The sequence below is a fragment of the Chelmon rostratus genome, chromosome 24, assembly GCF_017976325.1.
Source record: "Chelmon rostratus isolate fCheRos1 chromosome 24, fCheRos1.pri, whole genome shotgun sequence".
Classification (NCBI taxonomy): domain Eukaryota; kingdom Metazoa; phylum Chordata; class Actinopteri; order Chaetodontiformes; family Chaetodontidae; genus Chelmon; species Chelmon rostratus.
In genome coordinates, this window is record NC_055681.1 from 9600781 (window position 1) to 9622171 (window position 21391).

Genomic DNA, 21391 nt, shown 5'->3' on the forward strand with positions numbered 1-21391 from the left:
GGGTTCATCTGCGACAGGAAACTGTTCCTGCTCTTTTCTGTCTGAGACTGACCTCTGATCTCTTCATATTAAGGGAAGAAAAAGAAAATGCCATTCTCTAGTATCAGTTCTCGTTTGACATTAAACTACACATGGACACAAATGAATACAATAATACAGAAAGTGGTGTGCTTTAAACTTCACAAGAAACACAAAGACACTGCATCTGTATGTACATTCAAAACTTTATTATGGAATACAGTGTAGAAAGCGTTTTCCCAGTCAATGCAAATGGCCTGCACAATATTACACAGTGGAAAACAAAACCAATATATAATCCACAGAAAAAGATAGAAAGAAAATCCTGCTTCCTCTTGTAATCTACTGCCCTCTGTCGGGCTTCTACTGAGCACCCTCTGAAAACCAAGGACTCGCCCCACTGCAGCCTCCATATGTACATTTCACTCACCATTCCCTCACAGATCTTACTCGCTATTAGATTGAATAACAGAGCGAGGGGTCACACTGTATTTCTTTTGATGCAATGTTGAGATGGTGGCAAACCTTCAACACGAGCTGGCTGTATGAAGATGAACAGGGGACTCTCGCCTGCTGTTAGCTTGAATTTACCTCAGACTAATGTTTGATCCCTGCTTTCTCATCCCCGACTGGCTCTCAGCTCTCTCCCTCGATGGTGAACGCCTATCATCTATATACAGACTACAGTGCTCTGCCTCTGAGGAGTCATGTGTGCATTGATGGCAAAGAGGTGAGCAGCATGCCTGAGGGGAAGTGAAGGCAAAGGAGGAGGGAGGGAAGGGAGGTGCTGGGGGGGAGGGAGGGAAAATCCATTATATATACAGACTGCCTGCCTGGCTGGCTATCCATCCGGAACTGCAAGTCATTTCCTCTCTACCTTGCTCTCCTTCCTCCTCCTCTCAGCACCCCATCAGTTCTATCAGCAGACAGCAAAATGATCACAAAACCAAAAAACAGACAATGTCGGCTTACAACTGGACAAAACACCGGACTGAAAATGACAGAACACATACAGGCGGAGATGATCCTAGCCCTTCCTCCATACTGGATCCCTTCTGTGTTTCCATTCCCCTTCCTGCTCCCTGTAACCTTCACACCCACAGCATGCTCTTTTCAAAAAACACAGCGACATGATTGAACAAAAGAGCAAAAATGAAAGGGGGTGATAAGGATTTTTAACAGAATATATTTCATTGAATGAGAATAATATACAAACAGGGATGAAGCCAGCCCCCCTCCTGTAGCTTCAGGAACATAGCATGACTTAAAAAAAAAAAAAAAAAAAAAAAAAAAATACAAGAAATGAGGAACACACTTAAATTCCAAAAATCACAGATCTCTTTTAAATGTGTATTTTACATGATATCAAAGCAGAGCCCGTTCATCTAGATTTATATATATTTTTCATCATTGTTTGAAGTCACGTGATCACGAGAAGATACTAAATGTACAATCTTGCTAGAATGACAATCTATATGTGAGAAAGGATCTCAGAGAGAGCAGCGATAAGATCTTGTTTTTTTCTGTTTTTCCAAATCCTGTTGTCATTGTTGTCATGCACTACATAGGAACAGCTAAGACTTCAGCATTACTTCAGTAACATTACACGCAATTTAAAAAAAGGACTTTACATCGGTTGACTTCTGTTTTTTTTTCTCCGTTTTCATTCTTTTTTGAAAAACAAAACTGGAAACGAAAGAGAAAAACCCTAAAATAAAAACAGCTCATTCAGAATACATAATTACTACTGTCGTCATCAACATATTCATTATCATCAGCATGTCCAGATATCCTTAAGAGCCTTGTGTGACTTAGCACAGCCCAGCTGTCGTAAGAATGCGCAAAGAAAAGAGGATGGAGGGAGGGATGGAGGAGGAGGAGGGGAGGGAGGGGAGGCTCACTTGTACTCCAGTGTAGACTGTAGAGTGAGTGCAGTAGTGGTGCAGTTGATGAGGAAACACTGGGCTTCATTTCCAAAAATCACGTTGCTTGATTTAAGCTTATAATTCATTATATAATCATTACAAAGAATACGATAGAAACAAATGAATATGAATACGTCCACACGTCGAGTCATGATTCGAAATGATTTTGATGATGCAACCCGTTTTTGTAAATGAGGCCCAGGCCAGCGTGCGCTGAAAACCCTACTGATCAGTGGCCAGATTTGCCTACACAAGACCACACCTAAAACCATCCCAAGCCAAAAAACCCCCCCATCTATACACTGGCCCTGAATCAGTGCGGAGAGAGCACGCTTTTTTCCCCAAACAGTGGGTTTACTTTGATGCACTGGGCGGGGCCTTTTTTCATACATCAGCAGGCCCAGATGGAGCAGCATATAAAAACGGCTTTCTGTAATTAAAAGGTGTCTTGCTCCGACAAAGTGAACAAACTAGGTGCAAACTGGCTTGGCCACAGTGTCCGCCCAGGCAAAAAGGAAAGAAAACCCTGGCTACAGTCGCTCTGTACGCGCGAAACTGACTATTTCAGTCGCGCAAATAATCTTTTGGAGACGTGGGACTAGTCTGGAGGGTGGGAGGAGGAGGGGAGGTGCTTGATGTGTAGGATGAGATGTTTGTGTGTTTGTGTGTGTGTGTGTGGACATGTGACTTTCTCTTCAGTTCTGCATCTGCTCAAAGAACTTGTAGGTTGGGTTCTCGTAGCCGTTCTGCTGCATCTTAGACAGGTGGCGCTCCTCGGGGGTGACCGCAGCATCAACCTGGAGTGGAGCCAGAGGCGGGGAGGTGGGATTACACATACACATAGAAATGTGAAGACAATCTCTACATTTTAAGACATCTTTAATACGTCCTGGAAGTGATTTTTTTTAGGAGTAATTGACAAAAATAAAGAAACAAGGCTGCCACCGCTACCGTATTTTCTAATTACACAGCTAATGAAAGTTCTGAAATGATAAATGAGGACAATTAGAAAAAGGAATGCAGGAAATTAATTGGTAGAGGGCATTAATCCAATTATAATTAGTGAGGAGGTATAATTAAAAAATGTTTTGGGCCCTGACGCATACATCTACACAAACACAAGCTGAAGTGCCATACTGACAAACACCTTGCAGTCACATGTGCATGCATGTGCACAGCATCACCCCCCCCCACACACCAGACGGACTGCCGCGCAGAACAGCTTGTACACACACACGCAAACACACAGGTCAGCTGTTTCTCACCTCGATGACTCCGTGGTGGATGGAGGTGTACTGCTTCTTCCTCAGCATCACCAAGGTGATGACGATCACGGTTGCTATGACGACGCCTCCGACCATCAGGCCGATGATGGCGCCCTTGTTGGAGCCCACGTCCTCTGCGAAGAAGACCTGTGGGAGGTGAAGGACAGACAGTGGTCGGGTGTCAGTCACGTGGACACGACCAATCAGAACCAGGATGAGGATTTGAATACTGTGCGAGCAGAAATGTGGTCACCCAGGACCTTTCTTTACACCGCTACCATGTTTATTCCTATGTGCTGAGGAAGAGGAGAACACTGGGGACCTTCAGAGTTAGAGCTACTTTCCAGTTTTCATTTACTCAAATTGTTTTGCAGGTCATGCTGTGTCTAACTTTTTTTTTAATAGCATCATTACAGAGTCAAATTGAGCTTGAAAATAACTGCCATGCTGCTGAGGAACAAAGACGCGACACATTAAAACACATTAGAATTACAATACTGTAGGGTGACTTGTTTTTGAGAGATAATTTCCTGGTGGAGACTTTAATTTCTTCCTGTGGCTGTCAGGCGATTCCGCAGGAAGTGGAGCAAAAGGCAACGCTGAAGCAGCATGACTCAGCTCCAACGCAACACAATACTTTGACATAACAAAATTTCACAAAAACCAAATGAAGTCTTCAGTTTCTCTGTCACAGATTACGCTGCTCCGTGGAACCCAATTTTCATGCAGAACAAAAGAAATAGACGCAAATGGCTCATGAAGGGAGGAAATCAACTCCTGATATCTACCTGTGCTGACAACAGCGGAGACAATGGGAATGAAACCTAGTCACCTGGCACAAACTTCAAAACAGCACTAAACTGCAGATAATCTAACAGAAATACATCTTGACATCTCAATGCTGCTACCCCTGCTTGTGTCAAACACTGCAAAGTGTGGGGACTTAATTTTGGCTTGGTGAGCCTCCTCCAGAATAATCCTGCAGAACGATGATTGGGGCTACGGTGAATATCAAATTAAGGAGTCGAGTTAAACAGTGCGCCTCACACTCTGACTGCTCATTGTGAATGCAAGGAATGTGATATGTAATAAAATGTAGGGATTAAGAGATTAAAGCCTTTAGGTGAGAGGAATAAGATACACGGATTTGGATTTGACTGAGGATGGATTGAGGTTTTTGTGCTGGTATTACAATATCGGATGAGATTAAGGAATGAATGTAGAACTGGGTTAGAGTCTTATAATGTTTAGTACAATAACCTATGACTGACCAGGAAAATACTTACAGATACAGACAGCACAAAACTTAACTCTGATCAGAGGACAGTGGATTTTAGAGAAGAGCAGACGAAGTGTGACGCAGGCATTATCGCGGTTGTCTCCATGGACACCTGTCTCCATGGTGACAACCTTGGGAGTTTACCAGGAGGACAAAGTGGAGACATGGACCTGTGTGTGTGTGTGTGTGTGTGTGTGTGTGTGTGTGTTTGAGGAGAAGAAAGGGCAGAGTGCAAGCTTCCAGTTTCAGTAAATGCATTTTCATGTGTGTGTGCATGTTTGTGTCTATGTCTCTATGTTTATTAACTAGCCTGCATTTATAAATGAACCTGTGAATTTCAAATGAGTCTGTATATCACGGCTTGTGTCAGAGTGAGCTGCTTTCTGTGTGTGTGTGTGTGTGTGTGTGTGTGTGTGTGTGTTTGTTTACCAGTTTCTGGTGGTGAACTTCATATTCAGCGCTCTGTCGGTCCTCTGTCTCCATCCGCAGCTCAGGAATAGCTTCCATCTTCATTCCAGTCACTGGCAAGGGAAGGAAAAGTACCATCTATTATGGATGGTGACACTCAGCCGCTTTCTCTTTCTCACACACACACACATACACACACACACTTAGGGACATCAAACTCGCTTGCTCAAGCCGGACGGACAGCGGAGTGTTGCACGTAACAGCGGTATGAACTGAATATAACACATACACATATATAGAACAGCATATACAGCTGCGTCAGAAGTCTCCTAACAGCTCAGGTGATGTCTTCATGGGGGTCAAGTGGAGTTGGCTGTGTGCAAATAACCGCTGAGAGAAGGAGCGATAGCAGAAAAATACCATGACGACTTTACTTCAAAACGATCTTGTGATGTATTTTAGGAGAACAACAAGAGAATCCTTGTTAAAGTTGTAGCTTTAGGCATTATATATAGCAGATTACAATAGATAGATTGCCAACTTATGCTTCTTTATGTTCTTGGCAAACAAGCATTAATAAACTACATCGGCACCACTTTCTGATAAAGTACCCTTTATGAAGGGTTTATTAGTTGCTAATAGCTGTATTAAAGGTTAATACATCATTTACTAGTGTTATATAAAGCAGTTATAACCTACATTTAAGAAAAACATTTGGGTTGCCAGATTGTGGAAAAAAACTCTCACTAATAAAAGGGAAATCAGCCATCAATTATACAGTTAAACATGTAAATAATGTAATCAATGATGTTAATAATTTCTCACATTATTATAGGCCATTTAATCAATACAGAAGGTCAAGGATAGAGATTCTTCACAACCTGGCAAATCATGCATTGCTTATAACTGATCTTTAAAACATCAGTGGCTGATTTATTAATTAAACCATTAGTTATAACTTATAAAGCCTTGACAGACAAAGGGTGCCTTCATAGAGAAAGGTACACATAAATTTAACTCCATCAGGACCATAGAGAGAAATGTTGCTGTTCTTTATAATTTAATCAACTGTTATTGCCCCATGGCTCATGTGTGGCCACCAAACCAAAGCTCCAAGGCCTCCAATACAACCACCAGAGGGTGCATTTCCTCATCAAAAAACATCTTTACACACAAATGAGCAGCTAACTGACAAGGGGTTGCAAGAAAGTGTCAATGAACATTTTTAGAGTGAGTAGCCTAGCAACAACATAATATCTACAGGCCATAATCCCTATCCATCCATAAAGACATATACATATCTGTCGTAATATTTGGATAGCTTTTTGAACAACAGCACCAACCTGGCCGTGTGGGAATGCCTCTGTCAAGATTGGGGCGAGAGTCCACTGGCTCAACTAGAGAGAGAGAGGGAGAGGGAGAGGGAGAGGGAGAGATAGCAATTTCATTTTAGAAACAGAGAAAGATAAGCAGTGGAGCAGTGGATTTGATATTGCTTCATAGCCTTTATGGGTGTCATTTCTATCTACTCTGACGCAACCAAAATGTAGGAAAATGTAAGTGCTTCAGTCAGTACCCTGGTTCTCAGTGTTGGGCTGGTTGAAGCTCTCAGGGTGGATGAACCCGACTCCCCCCAGGCTCAGTGAGTCCTCCTGGGGCAGCAGGTCGGTCTGGCCGTCTCCCAGCTCCTGGTCGGGCATCAGGGCATCGTTGCCGTAGCTCATCCTCACGTCTGTCTGCAGGTTGGCCAGCTGCTGGGCCATCTCCGCCTGCTCCCTCTGCAGGAGCTCTGGACGAACCCGATGAGGAGGCAGCAAGGAAGGAAGGAGGTCAGAAGAGATGAGACAAAGGGAGGACAGACGAGAAATGGAAGTGGAAAGAAGAAAGGAAGGACGTTTAACTTAACTTTTCCAAATATTACAAAACCTCTTGTGTCTTGTTGCTTTGAGCTAGTTTCCAAATCTCTATGATGAATATATTGCTGATGACAACAGGAAGAACAATTTTTTTGGTAAATAGAATTTTAAAAGAGCCCAATTCAATCTTTGAAGTTGCAGATGTGTTCATATAATAAAGAAAATATCCTACACAATGACCCCCACAAGGGACAGGCGGCCTCCAAGAAATGTTGTCTAGCTCCATTTTTTAATAGACCTGGCACCTAGCGGTGACTTTTCTTCTTTGTATGTTTGTTCCTGCGTGTGTTTTGCCGGGCAGCACAGACTGTGACAGTCTCCGAGACAGAGACACAGATGGCTGCGTGACGCACGTAACTCAAATAAACCCAAAAAACCCACAGAAACCTAGCAAATGCAGGGGTGGGAGGGAGGGAGGGAGGGGACGGGGATTTATCTTCCGAGCAAACAGTTTCATTTGACTCTGAACAGAGGAATTAGGCCAAATGGCTCCAATGCCCTTATCAAAAAAAAAAAAAAAAAAAATTCTGGAGGCTGGAATTTAGAACATTCAATCTCTCTGTTACATGTAGCACAATCAGGACAATGTCTTCCCCCACAATCAGGACAATGTCTTCCCCCATACCTCTCTAATGGCAGGGTCAGCCCAAAGATATCTAAAACGCATATTAACAAGATGTAGTTCATGTCATTTTGACATATCTTTATTTTTTCATCTCTCTAACTCTCTTAACTCCTTTCCTTTTCCATCTCCTTTCCACTCCTTTCCATATTTTTTAATTGCACTTCTATGGTTCTGTGGTTATTTTAATGTTGAAATGAACCAGATTCTACGTTTGCGCTCATTTTAAGTCACCAAATAGCACCAGATAAATGCAATGTTTGTCAAAATTACAAACTCACCAACTTGGTCCTGGATGTCATCCGCCACACCCGGCACCTTGTAGAGAATTCCCAGAGACTGGTTCATACGCTCCTCAATGACACGCAGGTGGGTCAGAACCTTTTATACACACACAAGATACATACAACCACATCAGCTTCTTCTGCTTAACACAAAATGTATTGAGTGAAGTGGCAATATGACTTTATTCATAAGAACAATTATTTTGGGATGCTGTGTAAAGAAATGTGTATTTCCTGAGAAGGCCAAAAGGGAGCTGTGTGTCTGATGCTACCTGAGGTCTGATCTGTGCAGCCTTCTTGGGATCCACCATGCGGACGTGTTCAAAGTGTTTGAGGGTGTGCTGTCTGTCCTTCTGCTCGGCACGAACGTACTTCTTCAACAGGCTGAAGACATGGCGAGGCTACAAAAGAGGAACAGAGAGAGCGAGACATGAGAATATCTTAGGAGCAGAGGCAACAAACCTTTGTACTTAAATCAACCTGTAACTAAAATTACCAAAACACGTGTTGACCCAAGTCAATTTTCTTTTGCATGTCAGAAGATGAGGAACTCACTTATTTATATTCATCAAACCACACACATCCATCAAATGGTTCAGAATGATGTGTGTCTGAGTTGACTGTGTGTTTACTTATTGTCAATATACAAGTTTAACCTTTAAATAATTGAAACTTTTAGGCAGTTGAGTATTTTCTAGATGGCAATCCAATATATTTATCTGATTTATTCAGCCTATATTATGTAAAGGGCTCCATTTGTTAAGTGTATTTTTATAGCGACAACACATCAAAGCAAAGGAGTAACAAAACAGATCAAAAACAGGAGAGTTATTCATGTTTTGCAGCAGGTCACATTAAAGGACTCATGAAAATATCTCACTTTAAATAAAACAGAACAAGAAATATCTTGATTAATGGGTGAGAATCTTAAAAGCATCAACAAGAAGGTGGGAAATGGCAAGACGACAGTAAGTTGTGCAAGAAAAAAGCAATTTTAAAAAGCACTGTAAATCACAGGGGAAGTGACTTTGATAAGGATTGTTAGACTGTCCGTCATTGGCACATGGCTGCTAAACGTGTATGTAGCGTACCCTGGGTGGGTCCTGCTGCAGCGCAGTCAGGTAGCTCTCCAGAGCCAGGCGGCGGCGGTCATTCAGCAGAGCCTCCACCCTGGCCATATGGGTCTCCACCAGCTGCTGCCGCTCACTGGCCGCCTCCTGCTCCAGCGCCTCCACCTTCTCCTGGAAACGCTACATGCAAATTGCAACATGTAGATCAACACAAAGACACTGAAGACGTTCTGTATATACGTCAGGTATGCACACGTCTCACCTGGATGACAGCCTTCTTGTCAGCACGTGGGAGATTCTTGGCTTCCCTCTCAGCCTCCTCCCACTCTCTCATCACCTGAGTACAAGAAAAGGAAGGAAAAACCTTAATTACACTCATCAATCTACTTTATCTCTCCACGTGTTTCATCACAGGCTGATTTTACACGTGAGTGAAACATCTCATTGCTCTATGTGGCACAGATCTGATCTTTTCACGGCTGTCTAAATGGAGGAAAATCTGACATTTTACATGGCTATGAAACGATAACATCTGGGCTGAAGGGAGTGTGTATCAGATCCTTGCGGTCTGAGTAAATAATCCTTTCAGACTGAGAATGTTGATAAGAGGGAGCATCTGTTTTTTAAATCACAGGGGGGCTATATACCAGGTCAAAATGCAGTATGATAAAAATCTACAGTTTCTGTTCCTTTTTGGTCAGCTACATCTTCCATCACAGATGACTGTACATCCTACCTCAGTTCCTTCCTCTCTGACTCACTGGGTGGTTTCTTTAAACCAGGGTTTTACCAAAGACATGACCTAACAGTATCTCTAAGGGTGAAGCCGACTGTGTGAAATTGGACGATGCTGCGCCTGCAGCTACCCACGCAAAACAAACAGCTATCCAGAGCGGTGCACAAACTCCAGCAAAAAAGAAAAACAAGGCTTTTGGAGCCACACAAGGCTGTTAGTGTTCTTGTCTTGAGCTTTGCAAACTGTGACTTTGCTGCGGACCATCTGGCTCTCTTCCGGAGAGTGAGCCGCTTGATTAAAGAACACAATTAAAGCTGAATTGGCTCGGTCGGCTCGCCCGGGAGGGATTAAGAAATGCACCTATTCGTTTTACTTGACACACCTTTTCTACCTCCATTTTGTATTCATGGGAATATCTTTGTTCTCTCCCTGCTACAAAAAAATCCTCCTCTCGTTGGAGAGAGGGGGATTGCAGTGACTGCTGCTCAGCTTTCAGTTTACAAAACATTAACAGTAAAAACATAAAATGATCCTTCCTGGTTAGCTTCTTTTTCTTCCCTCCTCTGCCCTCTCTGTCTATACCTGTGACATCCTCTCGCGGTGCTTGGCCTCCAGGCTCTCTTTGGCCTTCTGGAAGTGGGCGTGTTCGTTTTCATCAGCAGGCGTCTCCAGGTAGTGGTCCACGGCGTCGGGGGAGCTGGGTGTGGCTGTGGGTACTGTATGAATAAGAGGTAGAGAAAGGAAAAGAGAAGGCAGGGGGGTGAAAAGACTTTCAGTGCGACAGCTTTTTAACCTTTATTTGGCTTTTCTGGGACCAGCTGCGTTGCCTCAACACACAGAAAGACAAAACACAGAGTCCAAAATGGGTTAATAGAGTTAGTGCAAGATCAAGGGAGAAAGACAACAAGATAGTAGCTGTAGCTGGAAGCCATCACCCTCCAAAAGCAAACAAGTGAATGCCTCAGATGAGTCTTAGTCCTTTGAAAAAGGACAAAACCCCTCTCTCATTTATATAACTTCTCTCATGCAAAAACACTGACGCTGGAATATATCCTGTGGGCTCAAAAAGCACACGCTGAACAGCAGTTGACTGAGCAGCACGAATTGGAAATGGACCACCAAGTGCGTGAAACCTGGATTTCATCAGTGGAAAATTGATTATCTCTCACAAGCGTGCTACCAAAAGTAGTTGGTGGTGCGTGTGTGAACGTGTCTGCATGCGTGAAGGTCGTGCGTCATGTGAAATTGGTTATGTCTGATGGGAGCACATGACTGCACAAGACACAACAACAACGGGGAGGACTTATTCACTTTGACCTAAGCCGAGTGTTTTACTCGCCTCTGTTCCTCAAAATCATTTAAACTGTTCACCCGTGTTAGAAAAAAAAGCATTTTTCCTCACTTGAGTCTGGTGGCATCATGCAGAAAGTGATGCCTCAACCCCAATACGATGGACATGAGTAGAATTTCGCTTGTGGTGCTCACATCATTAAAAATTGCATTTGAAAAATTCACAGAACACACTGAACATTTTCAGAGACTGATTGTTTGGTGGAAAGTCGTTCCAGTGAAAACTGATCGGTGTGTAGATTATCCAGAGTATCTTACTTCTTATTTCTTGAGGAAACAGATACAGAGGAAAATAAAACTGCATGGTTAGATGACAGCAGAAGTAAATGAAATTGTTTTGTTTTTTCTTTGAACTAGTAATCTACTAATTCCTTGTTTAGATCTTTCAATTTTCTTTTGTCATCGCTTCTGAGCATTCACAGCTGTGAGACTGTGTGTGTCTAGACTTTACCTTTCTCAATAATCAGAGCACTGACTTTTTTTTTTAGAAATGAACTTATTTGCTCAAGCGCACCACATTACCTTTGCACTACCTTATTGGAGTGCGCCAAAGTGATTTCAAAACACCCTTAAAATGCCCATGATAGAACAATGCAGTGTCCATGAACAAGCACACTACTTGTAGCTAAAAATTCCACAATTCAATGCTTTGCTTGTGTAAATCACAGTTAAGACACACTACCGCTGTCACTAACAGTGCAAGTGATGGTGAATCATAGGCTATATCAATTACTCATTATTAACTACTGAGTGTTAATTGTGTAGGAACAGTGAAAGACGAAACAAGCGGATGATTTCCCTCGTTGCTGACCAGAATATAAAGTGAATCAGTTTCTAAGTGCTGCAGAACTTTCCCAAGTACAAGCTTTCAGAATACTGAAAGCTTTCATTAACTGGACAAACACTGAATCAATATTTTGTGCAACCAAACCGTCATAGAGAACAAAGAGAGAAACGTGACATTTGCTGTATGAAAGTGATTTTTACTGTAATTATCATAAAAATCAAGACCAAAAAAAACAAAAACAAAAACAGTTGTCCTGAGACCAGGATTCACTGTTAATTGACCACAAGTACAGGGTGTGTGTGTGTATGGGTGTGTGCAGGGGGGACAACACTGCAGCACTTTCTCACCTCCATAATGCTCAGCAGAGCAGAAATCCCATACCAAAACACACATGCACATGCACTCTCACACTTAAACACACACACGCGCGCGCACACACACTCTCTGTGGATAAAATTAGATCAAAATATAGGGAGATGGAGATAGCATGACTCCATTTTGCTGCAGGGCAGATCATGCACTTCGTGACTGAGACGCACACATACACACATATTCACTCGTGCATCGAGCAAGGTCACTGAACCTTACACAACTCCAAAATCAGCATCAGAGCCAAACCCTTCAACTGCCTTCCTCTCCTCATTTATAACACACGCGCACATACACAAATAACAACCCCCCCCCCCCCCCCCCCCCCCCCCCCCACACACACACACACACACACACACACACAGACACACACACACACACACACACAATGAAAAGGGAAAAAGAAAAGGTTGTAATCCAGTACAAGTCACTATTTGAAATGCAGTCAGTTCACTTTGTGACTGAATGATCAAGTGTGGCTCAACAGGAAGAGACAAAAAAATACTTTCTTAAAAAGAAAAAAATCTAATGGCCAAACATAGTAACGAGGTGGGAAAATCATCAAGCAGAATCCTCATTTCGTGTTGCCACTGATAATCAGTCATCACAATGTGATATAGCAGGCAGGTGTGCCCTTAGAGTGTGTAATGACGAATTGATGAGCATTTCCAGACCGCTACCTAGGAAACGTTTCACATTTTCAAATTTGCAGCACGGTAATTTGACATCTGATTTGAGTGAATGTAATGAATTAACCAGGACCTGATTTCCTTAAGGATGGAATAATGTAAGCAAGCCTGCAACGTGTCAGGGATGTAAGGGATAATGTGCAGCGAGGTGAGGATTATTGCAAAATAATTCCCGCCTGGATGATTTTACAGCTCACATTCATGTTAAAGTAATATACAAGATGATGCCCAGAAAATTACTGTGATAACAGAACTTACAGCAGTCGTTGCATGTGCTCCATAGGACAACAACACTGTTACAATGGCTCTAAAGCTAATTGTCCGTGAAAATTAATCCTGTACATCTAACCTTTGTTACCGGAGCACACTGTACAGCAGGGGTGGGGAACCTACAGCCTGTGGACAGTATATGGTCCGTGAGACTGTTTGATCTGGCCCATAAGACAATTCATACAATTTACACAAAAAAAAAAACAATTACGTTTTTTCAGTAATAAAGGAAATTACAAAAAAATAGTAGACTAACATGCTCTTCTGGGTGGTCCTTGAACACAGTGTCATGCAGGCAGATTTTGTGGTGAGCGAGCTAAAATCTCATTCAGAGGGAGAGTTGTTACTGTGGAGCTGCTCCCACCAGACAAAGTAAAATTGTTCCAAAGTGTCAGTTTGTCTGGAATAATTCATAGTCAACCAATCGTAGACACTCAGCGATAAAAAGTGTCTGTGTTATTTGGCCTTGGTGGTGGACATTACCAAGTACCTCCCACAGCTGATCGTAAAGCTCCAGCCAGCTCCTCAGCTCTCTGCTTTCAAATGTGAAATCATTTGAAGCCAAATTAAAGCTGTCGCAAGTGCAACTGGAAAGAGGAAACACTGTGCAATTTTAGAACATGGACAGTAAACAAAAGGGACTGAACATATTTGCTATGCTGTGGTACCAGCTGTGGTGCCTGACAGCCTACAAGGTGAAATCATTGAGCTGCAAAGCAAGAACCTTTTGTGAGCAGTCCTCTTCAAAACTGGCAAATACTTGAGTCCCCTTAAGGCAGACTGACCCAAACTTGGAAAGCTGCAAGTTGCATCATCATCGAAACTGCCATCTGACATCAGACCCCATTACCACTGACAAGGAGTTCCAACCATCACAGAGGTTAGTGTGATACGTATTCAATAATTTAGTATGGCCACAGGTGCCACTACGGGGTGGCCAGACGGTACTAAGGCTACCCTGATACAATTACAACAGCAGGACTTCACCTACAGACAGACCAACTGAGTGAATCTAAAGGGAACAGTGAGACAGGTTGGTGGCTTTGAGAATCCACAAGAGATCACAGCAAAGGTTAGGTCTGTTTTTAGTGCAAACACATGTATCGGTCTGACAGACGCACATAGAGACGGTGAGTGAAAGAATAATTAAAGGTTAGCCAGGAATGGAGCTAACAGGTCTGGAAAAGAAGCACACCAAGCAAGAAACTTTAGAGCGGCTGTTAATATCAGATCGGCAGCTAGTGGACAGCTCGGCTAGACGGCCAGTAAAAGTGAGAGTTAGAGGCAAACCAGACATGACAACAACTGGATTTCAGGCCAGTGAGCTGCTGGTTGAGTTAAGCTGCTCCTGACACGACTTACTGACACTGCTGCAGACAGACATGCAGTACTCCTCTGACTCAAAGTTATTCCTGTTGCCTCCACAGCCGCCGTAGATGAACTGAGCACAGCTGCCACCATGACGGTCAAAGAACCAGCGGGGCAGCATGGCCCGGCACGGACCGGTCTCTGCGTTGGCCCAGCACACATCTTGGAGGACATACACACACACACACACACTTGTCATCATTCAAAAAGCAGAACAGTGCCACAAAGGTCTCTTTAGCTCACCAATACACCATGTAAGCGCGTCACCTTTTTGTGCGTGTGTTCACCTATAAAATATGTCACTTCAAAATTCAGGGACATGTTAAAAATTGAATTAAAAAAATTGAACACGTGATGCTGCAGAACAGAACATGTGAAGAAAGCCAAGTTTGCGCATTATTAATGCTCCTTGGAACAGAATTTAATTTTAACACAAAAATGAAGAATCAAAGCTGGAACAACCAATTCTGATTCTAATGGAACGTAGCTAATGAAATGACAAATGAGCACAATAACGAAAATGACAGCAGGAAATTAACTGGTGAGGAACATGAAGTGCAACTGTGTTCAGCAAAGCATAAAAACTGAAGAGAACAACACATTTTGCATGGTTTACTATCAATCTCGTTCCATTTTAATCTAAATGAGAAGAAACCTGAAGTCTGATACCTGTATTTTCTTAAAAGGTCTTGAATTTAGAACATTTCTAAGGCTTTTCAAGGACCTCCAGATACCCTGATAAGATTGTATATGTGAGAGGATGAGAACTAAAACTAGACACACATGCCAGCGTCAGACATGTTCTCACCTCTGACAACCTCTTCCACAAACTCGGTGGTGGTGGTGGTGGTGGTGGTCGTCATGGCAACGTTGGTGGTGGGCTCGTCAGCGTCATCGTTGTCGTCAAGCGTCTCGACAATGTCGTCGTCTCCCTCCTCCTCCTCCTCTTCCTCCTCCTCCTCCTCCTCCACCACCTCTTCGTCCTCCTCTCCGTCTCCATCCTGGTCGTTGTCAAGCATGTCCTCTTCCTCCTCCTCTTCCTCATCATCTTCCTCAGCCACCTCCTCCTCTTCCTCATCCTCCTCTACCACAGATGGCCTGGTTTCCTCTTGCTGCTCCGCTGGCTCTGGCTCTCGCACCATACTGGGAGAGAGGGAGGGACGATAAGAGAAAAGGAGGGGGGCAGGGAGGAAAAAATGAAGGTAAGGAAGAGACAGAGTAAGGAGACATATGGAGAGAACAGGAGCAATTGGGGGAAGGAAAAGTGACAGAGAAAGAGGGATGAGGAAATGGGGAAGACAAGGAGGATGAATGGAAAGGAGAGAAGGACAGAGTCTTTAAATTATAACCAACCTGCAGTTCGCTTCCTGGGAGAGAAATTTTATCCTCACGGCAGCGTTGAAAATGAAAGTGGCAGTATCTATGATCATCTGAGCGCTGATGTATTACTCTGCTGCTGCCTTGCCCTCATTTATCTGTGTGTGTGTGTGTGTGTGTGTGTGTTCTGACATAGGTTACATTCTGGGACACATTTCAGACTAAAGACCTGTTAAGTGCGAACAGCTATGTCTCCAACTGGGAAAAGGCTGTCGTTTGGTTCAGTGGTCAAGGTTAGAGTTAGGGTAAGGTTACGGTTAGGCAAGTAGTGGTTAGTGTAACCCAGTCTGGTCATGGCAGACGCCGCTTGGATTTTGATGTTAAATGAGTGAGTGTGTGTGTGTGTGTGTGTGTGTGTGTGTGTGTGTGTGTGTGTGTGTGTGTAAATGCGTACCTGTTGTCAGAGTAGTCAGTCTCCGCTCCACCCCACCAGACATCGGAATCATCGGCGTCCTGCTCGGCGCTGTCGGCTTCACGCTCCGCCTCCGCGGGACAGCACACAAACTCCACTCCTCGGAAACGGTCGATGCCGCACGGCAACAGCATCCCGTAGTCGTGGAGATTCATGGCGCGGTCGCCGCAGGACTACAGAGGCAAAGAATAGATCAGCAACTGCTCCTGCTTTTCATTACAGCAGCCTAACTCTACACACTCATATCAACCCTCTCTTCTATCACAATTAGTTTTGTGGTCATTTTCAGACTCTGTTTCTCAGTCCACCATGCTGTTATTCCTACATTGCTCTGTGTATGACGATGCAGCTAAACAACAAAAGTGCATCGATGCGACTGACAAAACGCGAGCGGACTTGAATCATCGACTTTTCGGGGGCAGCCCTCGTACTCACCTCCTTGGCTACAGTGTGCCAGTGCAGGTGGCTCTCACACTGGTTCATGCGCTCCTGGTGCAGGAACTTGCACTTGTCAGGAACGAGCAGGGCGTCGCTCACAAATTCTCCCACTGCAGCAAAAACAATGTCCATATTTAGAATTCATAAACAATGGGCAGCTTCAGCCCGGCCTGATAGACTGACTGAAGACACATTTCAACCAATGCTGATAACTCCCATACATAGCTGACTCTCACTCCTTAGTTGCTATGGTAACTCTTGTAGTAACCAGAGCAAGATAGTGATGTTTTTCATTGTTTCTCCTGCTTTCCTAAAAGCGAGCACTACTTTCTAGAAACGTTTTCACACAAGCACTGAAAACTGTGAGGCAAAAACATATATGTGACTCACCCAGGCAGCGATAGGGCACCACGATGTGCATGTGACTGCGACACTGCTTGCGTCCCTTCTTGCACCAGTTCTGGATGCTGACTGGCTGGTTGGCCTCCACGACATTGGTAATCTGGAGCTCTGGGTACACCTACACACACAGTATTATATGTTATAATGGTGTCATGGCAGACAGCGTCTTTAAACGCTTGGATATGTGGTTAGAGGCATTGGGAAAGCTCTGACTAATTTGTTTCAAAGAGGCAAAGGTTTCTATCTATTTATACTGTCTTTGTTAATATATTCTGCTCACTTACTTCAAGAAATTGTTTCTTTTTTCCAAGATATTTCAATCTTTACCTTACTGCAGTGTTCCCTGATGCCGTTTCTGCTTGGCAGACTCTGCTGTGTTTACCTCTATGTTCCTCTCAGTCATGCATGACATCTGCCTCTGCACAATATTCTGAGTCAATGTGTCATCCCTCTCCAAATACCTCTCCCCTCAGTCTTTTTCATGACACCTCCTCCTCTGTTTTCTCTCCCTTCGAGCCTCTCTGACTGCAGATAATAATTCCATAACGGTCTTGGTTCCTTGTCACTCTCACACTTGCCAAATCGGCTCTTCCATTCAGCTCTGGGAAAATCCTGACGTTCTCTATTTTTTCTATTATCTCTATTTTTCTTTTTGATATTTGAGGTTCAAAATGTTGAAAGGTTTAAGCTGGGATCTAAGACAGATTGTTATCAGTTATCAGCGGTAACAATGGAAAGATGGGTTTATCTTCATTTAAGTCTGTCTGACATGCTTTTCAGAGAAATCTCATTATGCATCACCTCCTCTTATCAGAATTTTCTTACATAGTGCAGTTATGCAGTGAGAGTTCACAGTACACTGCTGGAATATTCCCCAAAGAAATGTAACATTTTGATTCGGGATTACAGAAACTGAAAAATCAGACTGTCAATCACCACAACAATCAATTCATGACTGTCCGCCATGACTGGCATGTTCAAAGCTACAGTTTTCTTTGGACTAAGCGACAAGGTCACTGTGTTGTATTTCTGCATCTGGCTTGGTTAGCTTCATACTATCTAATTACAAGCCATCCAGAGCTTTTAAAGTAAAGTCACATGGACTTAAGCAGCTTGTTTACTGAGTGGAGTTTTGGCACAATGTCATCCTGCCAAATTAGGGATTTTGGTGAGTAAAAACAAATCTGCTTGCAGACTCTGTAATCCACTCACTTTTCTGTGCTCTTATATTCTCTTGAACCAGCAAGAACAAACACCTCAGCCTGCCCTCTAATATGCACCATACTTTGTGTCTTGTGTAGTTAGTTTAGATGGTAAAGAGGACAGAAACTCACATTTTCAGGCACTTGTTGGTACCACCAAAATTGTTCTTACTTGCACAAACATGCCAAAATAAATTGCAAATCTTCCAGAAAATGAAAAAAAGACAATCCAATATTACTTGTTGTGCACTCCCATAAAGTCTTTTGAATAAAGTAGCTGAGCTGCTTCCTGCTCAATCATAGTAATTTTCTCTGAGTGTGTCGTCTTAATGGCTAAAATGTAAATTATCCAGCCCAAAAATCCAACTAAAATGTCACAACTATAAAAATTTGTCATCTCGGCTTATTGCTCACTCAAAACAATATAAACACTGGGTAATTACAGTTTAAGTATTCCATATATTATGGCATTTGTGGCCAACTGAGAGCCATTTTGAGGGAATAACAGGCAGTGAAAATGACTGTCAATGGTGTGAGAGGAAATTACCTCTGTAACCTAACTTATCTCTGCTGCTACCAAAACGCAGCAAAATTTGACCTTCACATAATCTTTTTTTTTTCTCAGCACTATCCCATAATTCTATATCTATATGTCCCACCTTCTGTACACCCCTTTAGGCAGCTTTCGTACAACACATAAAATAAAGTTTCATATCATCTTTAAAGGATTAATATGATCAGAATTGATTCTACAGGGGAAATAAACAGTTCATATAAAACAGCTACCACCCACACACTCCCCACACTTTACCTCCTGGCAGTACTGCAAGATGCCCTCCTTGGTGCCGATGCAGCTCTTGGTGCCCGAGGGGTCCGGCTCCCACTTGCCGCTCTGCACGTTGATGTACATGTTGAGTTTACCGCAAAACATGGCCACCTGGGGCTCTGCCAACAGACCCATAGACACATCCGTAGGCACCTAGGAGTGAGTCGAGACAGACGAGAGAGAGAGAGGGAGAGAGATTTAATGAGATATACCACTCATGTTAAACTCCTTGAGCACTTGCGCTGAAAAATGCAAGACGGATGCAATTAAATTTTATTACTGAGATAGAGGGGGGGCCGGGAGAAGAGAGGAGATTAGCGTGTTAGATGAAAAGTAAGATGAGGTGAGCTAGTTTAAGATGAGAGGAGCGGGGGAGGGAGGATGGAAAGAAGAAGAGGGTAGCCAAAGATGAGGTGTTCGCGACGAACAAATCTTCCTCTCCCAATTTCATCAGCATTTTGGGTTTGATCTCTGTGTTCCTATAATAAAACTCTTAACCATGGCAATGCTAGTATCATACTCAGCGCCTCTGTTCATATCTGCTACTGGGAGTTATCAAATGTGCAAAAGATCTTGCTGAAAAATGCTGGAAAAGCAAGTGCAAAAAAAAGTGATGGACACAAAAATCAATATCTTTAGAGGAATAAACTGCCTCAAACAACAGGCCTGGAGCAATCCAGTGCACCCTCTGTTCTCTATGATGTTCACGGACAAGCACGCACACCCACTAAACTGCCTGTGCAATACCATTTATGGGAATAATGTATATCTCTGTGTCCATGCACGCTTTTTAAAGAGTTTTTCCAGGACAATATAGTGTTTATATAACCTCTGTTGATTCACTTTTAGTTCATTTCACTCTCTATGTTAGTGTAGCACATAGTGAGCACAAGAGCAGGTTGGCTGGAGGCAAGGAGACGTGTGTGTGTGTGTGTGTGTGTGTGTGAGCAAAAGGGTGTGTATATGTATGTGTGTGCGTTTGCATGCGAGACAGAGAACGTCCGCCTTTGGCATGAATGTATTAATTTTTTGTGTTAATTTACGCTCCTGTGTGTTGGTTTGTGCCTCTGCGTGCATGTGTGTGTGTGTACCATTGCTGTCTGCCTGCATAAGGAGGTTTTGTGCAGAAGTTCCCTGAGGAGAGGAGGTGCAGACAAACCACTGAATGTCTGCATTGTACTGGCAAATGAGCTAGAACAAAATGGGAGGGAATCGGGGGGGGGGGGGGGACGGAGACAGAGGGGGGGGGGAAAGGGACTGCTGCCATTGTGTGCTTCCTAATCTTGTTAATGGTTTTGAAGGCCCTGGCAGGCAAACAAATGTTGTTTTGTGAGATGGATAGCATATTTTTCCTCCAGACTTGATTCTCTCCAAGCAGCCAGGGGCATGAAGGCCTCTTCCAATATGAGAATAGCTAGTGGGGGCCATCAATCTGAATACATTTGAAGCTGAAAACTCAAATGTTTGAACAGGCATCTATCTGGTGTATCGATGGAAAGAACTACTTCAGCTTTCATTCTATTCCATTAATACTCACTGATAATATATACACACTTGGCAAGACAAGATAGCCCTCTTTTGAGTTGTTAGTTCCTCATCTTTTTTCACCTGATCGTGCCCAGAGAAGCAAAGCAGAACAGATTGTCTGCCAGGTTCACGTACACATGAAGTTCATGCAATACAATCAACACCTGTACAGTCTCATGAAATCCTCGGCTCTTACACACCAGAAAGCAGACATTTGTAAAGATTGTGATGATCAGTTTGGAACTGTGGAAGGGACACACGTTGTTTTGCATTATCCAGCCTTCAGAGGTGAAAGGGTAGGGATTGGTAGAGGTTGTGACAGGTGCAAAATCACAATAATCACAAAGAATTTATTGCCATATGATTAATTTAACATAGGCACACCTAAGATAAGCAAACATCACATTGCATTGGAGGTGACAACACTGTAGTTTTTTTTATATATATAGACCAGTTACTAACTGTCAACAAGGTCAAAGTCCATTTTTGTCAATCAAGACAAACAGGACAGAGCCAGTTATGGGATATACTTGACTCTTACCTGTTCCTCTTGATTGACTCAGAGTTTGAGATGAAATGTGACATTTTTAAAACATAATGGCCATTTGTGAAAATTGCAGTGCAGAATGAAAACAGACTGAAAAAGACCATCTGGAAATAAAAGCTGCTGGAATTAAAGAAAAATGACCTGCGATAAATATCAGTCGTAGTGAAAAGAAGTCAGATGAAAGATTTCGTAATATTGAGCAGAGATTCAAAATGACGATTTCACAATTTCATGGGTATATTACAATTTTTATCTGTGTTCATTCGTATGATTGTTTCTTAATGTCTTGTTCATTTATTCAATA

At 43.0% G+C, this 21391-nt stretch overlaps 1 protein-coding gene across 1 annotated transcript in view; it reads right to left on the reverse strand.

Annotated features, from left to right (window-relative positions):
• Nucleotides 1-206: 206 nt before the first annotated feature.
• Nucleotides 207-21391, reverse strand: part of appa (amyloid beta (A4) precursor protein a) — a 35365-nt gene continuing 14180 nt past the window's right edge. Inside the window, exons 2-17 of the mRNA XM_041965832.1 lie at nt 18999-19166; nt 16974-17103; nt 16581-16693; nt 16128-16318; nt 15165-15499; nt 14351-14518; nt 10106-10239; nt 9050-9124; nt 8809-8967; nt 7990-8118; nt 7715-7814; nt 6472-6684; nt 6239-6292; nt 4917-5008; nt 3209-3355; nt 207-2740 (exon numbers count right to left, since the gene is read on the reverse strand). Of these exons, the coding sequence (XP_041821766.1) occupies nt 2639-2740; nt 3209-3355; nt 4917-5008; nt 6239-6292; nt 6472-6684; nt 7715-7814; nt 7990-8118; nt 8809-8967; nt 9050-9124; nt 10106-10239; nt 14351-14518; nt 15165-15499; nt 16128-16318; nt 16581-16693; nt 16974-17103; nt 18999-19166 (2310 nt within the window). The 3' untranslated portion in view covers nt 207-2638. The remainder of the gene's footprint in view (nt 2741-3208; nt 3356-4916; nt 5009-6238; nt 6293-6471; nt 6685-7714; nt 7815-7989; nt 8119-8808; nt 8968-9049; nt 9125-10105; nt 10240-14350; nt 14519-15164; nt 15500-16127; nt 16319-16580; nt 16694-16973; nt 17104-18998; nt 19167-21391) is intronic.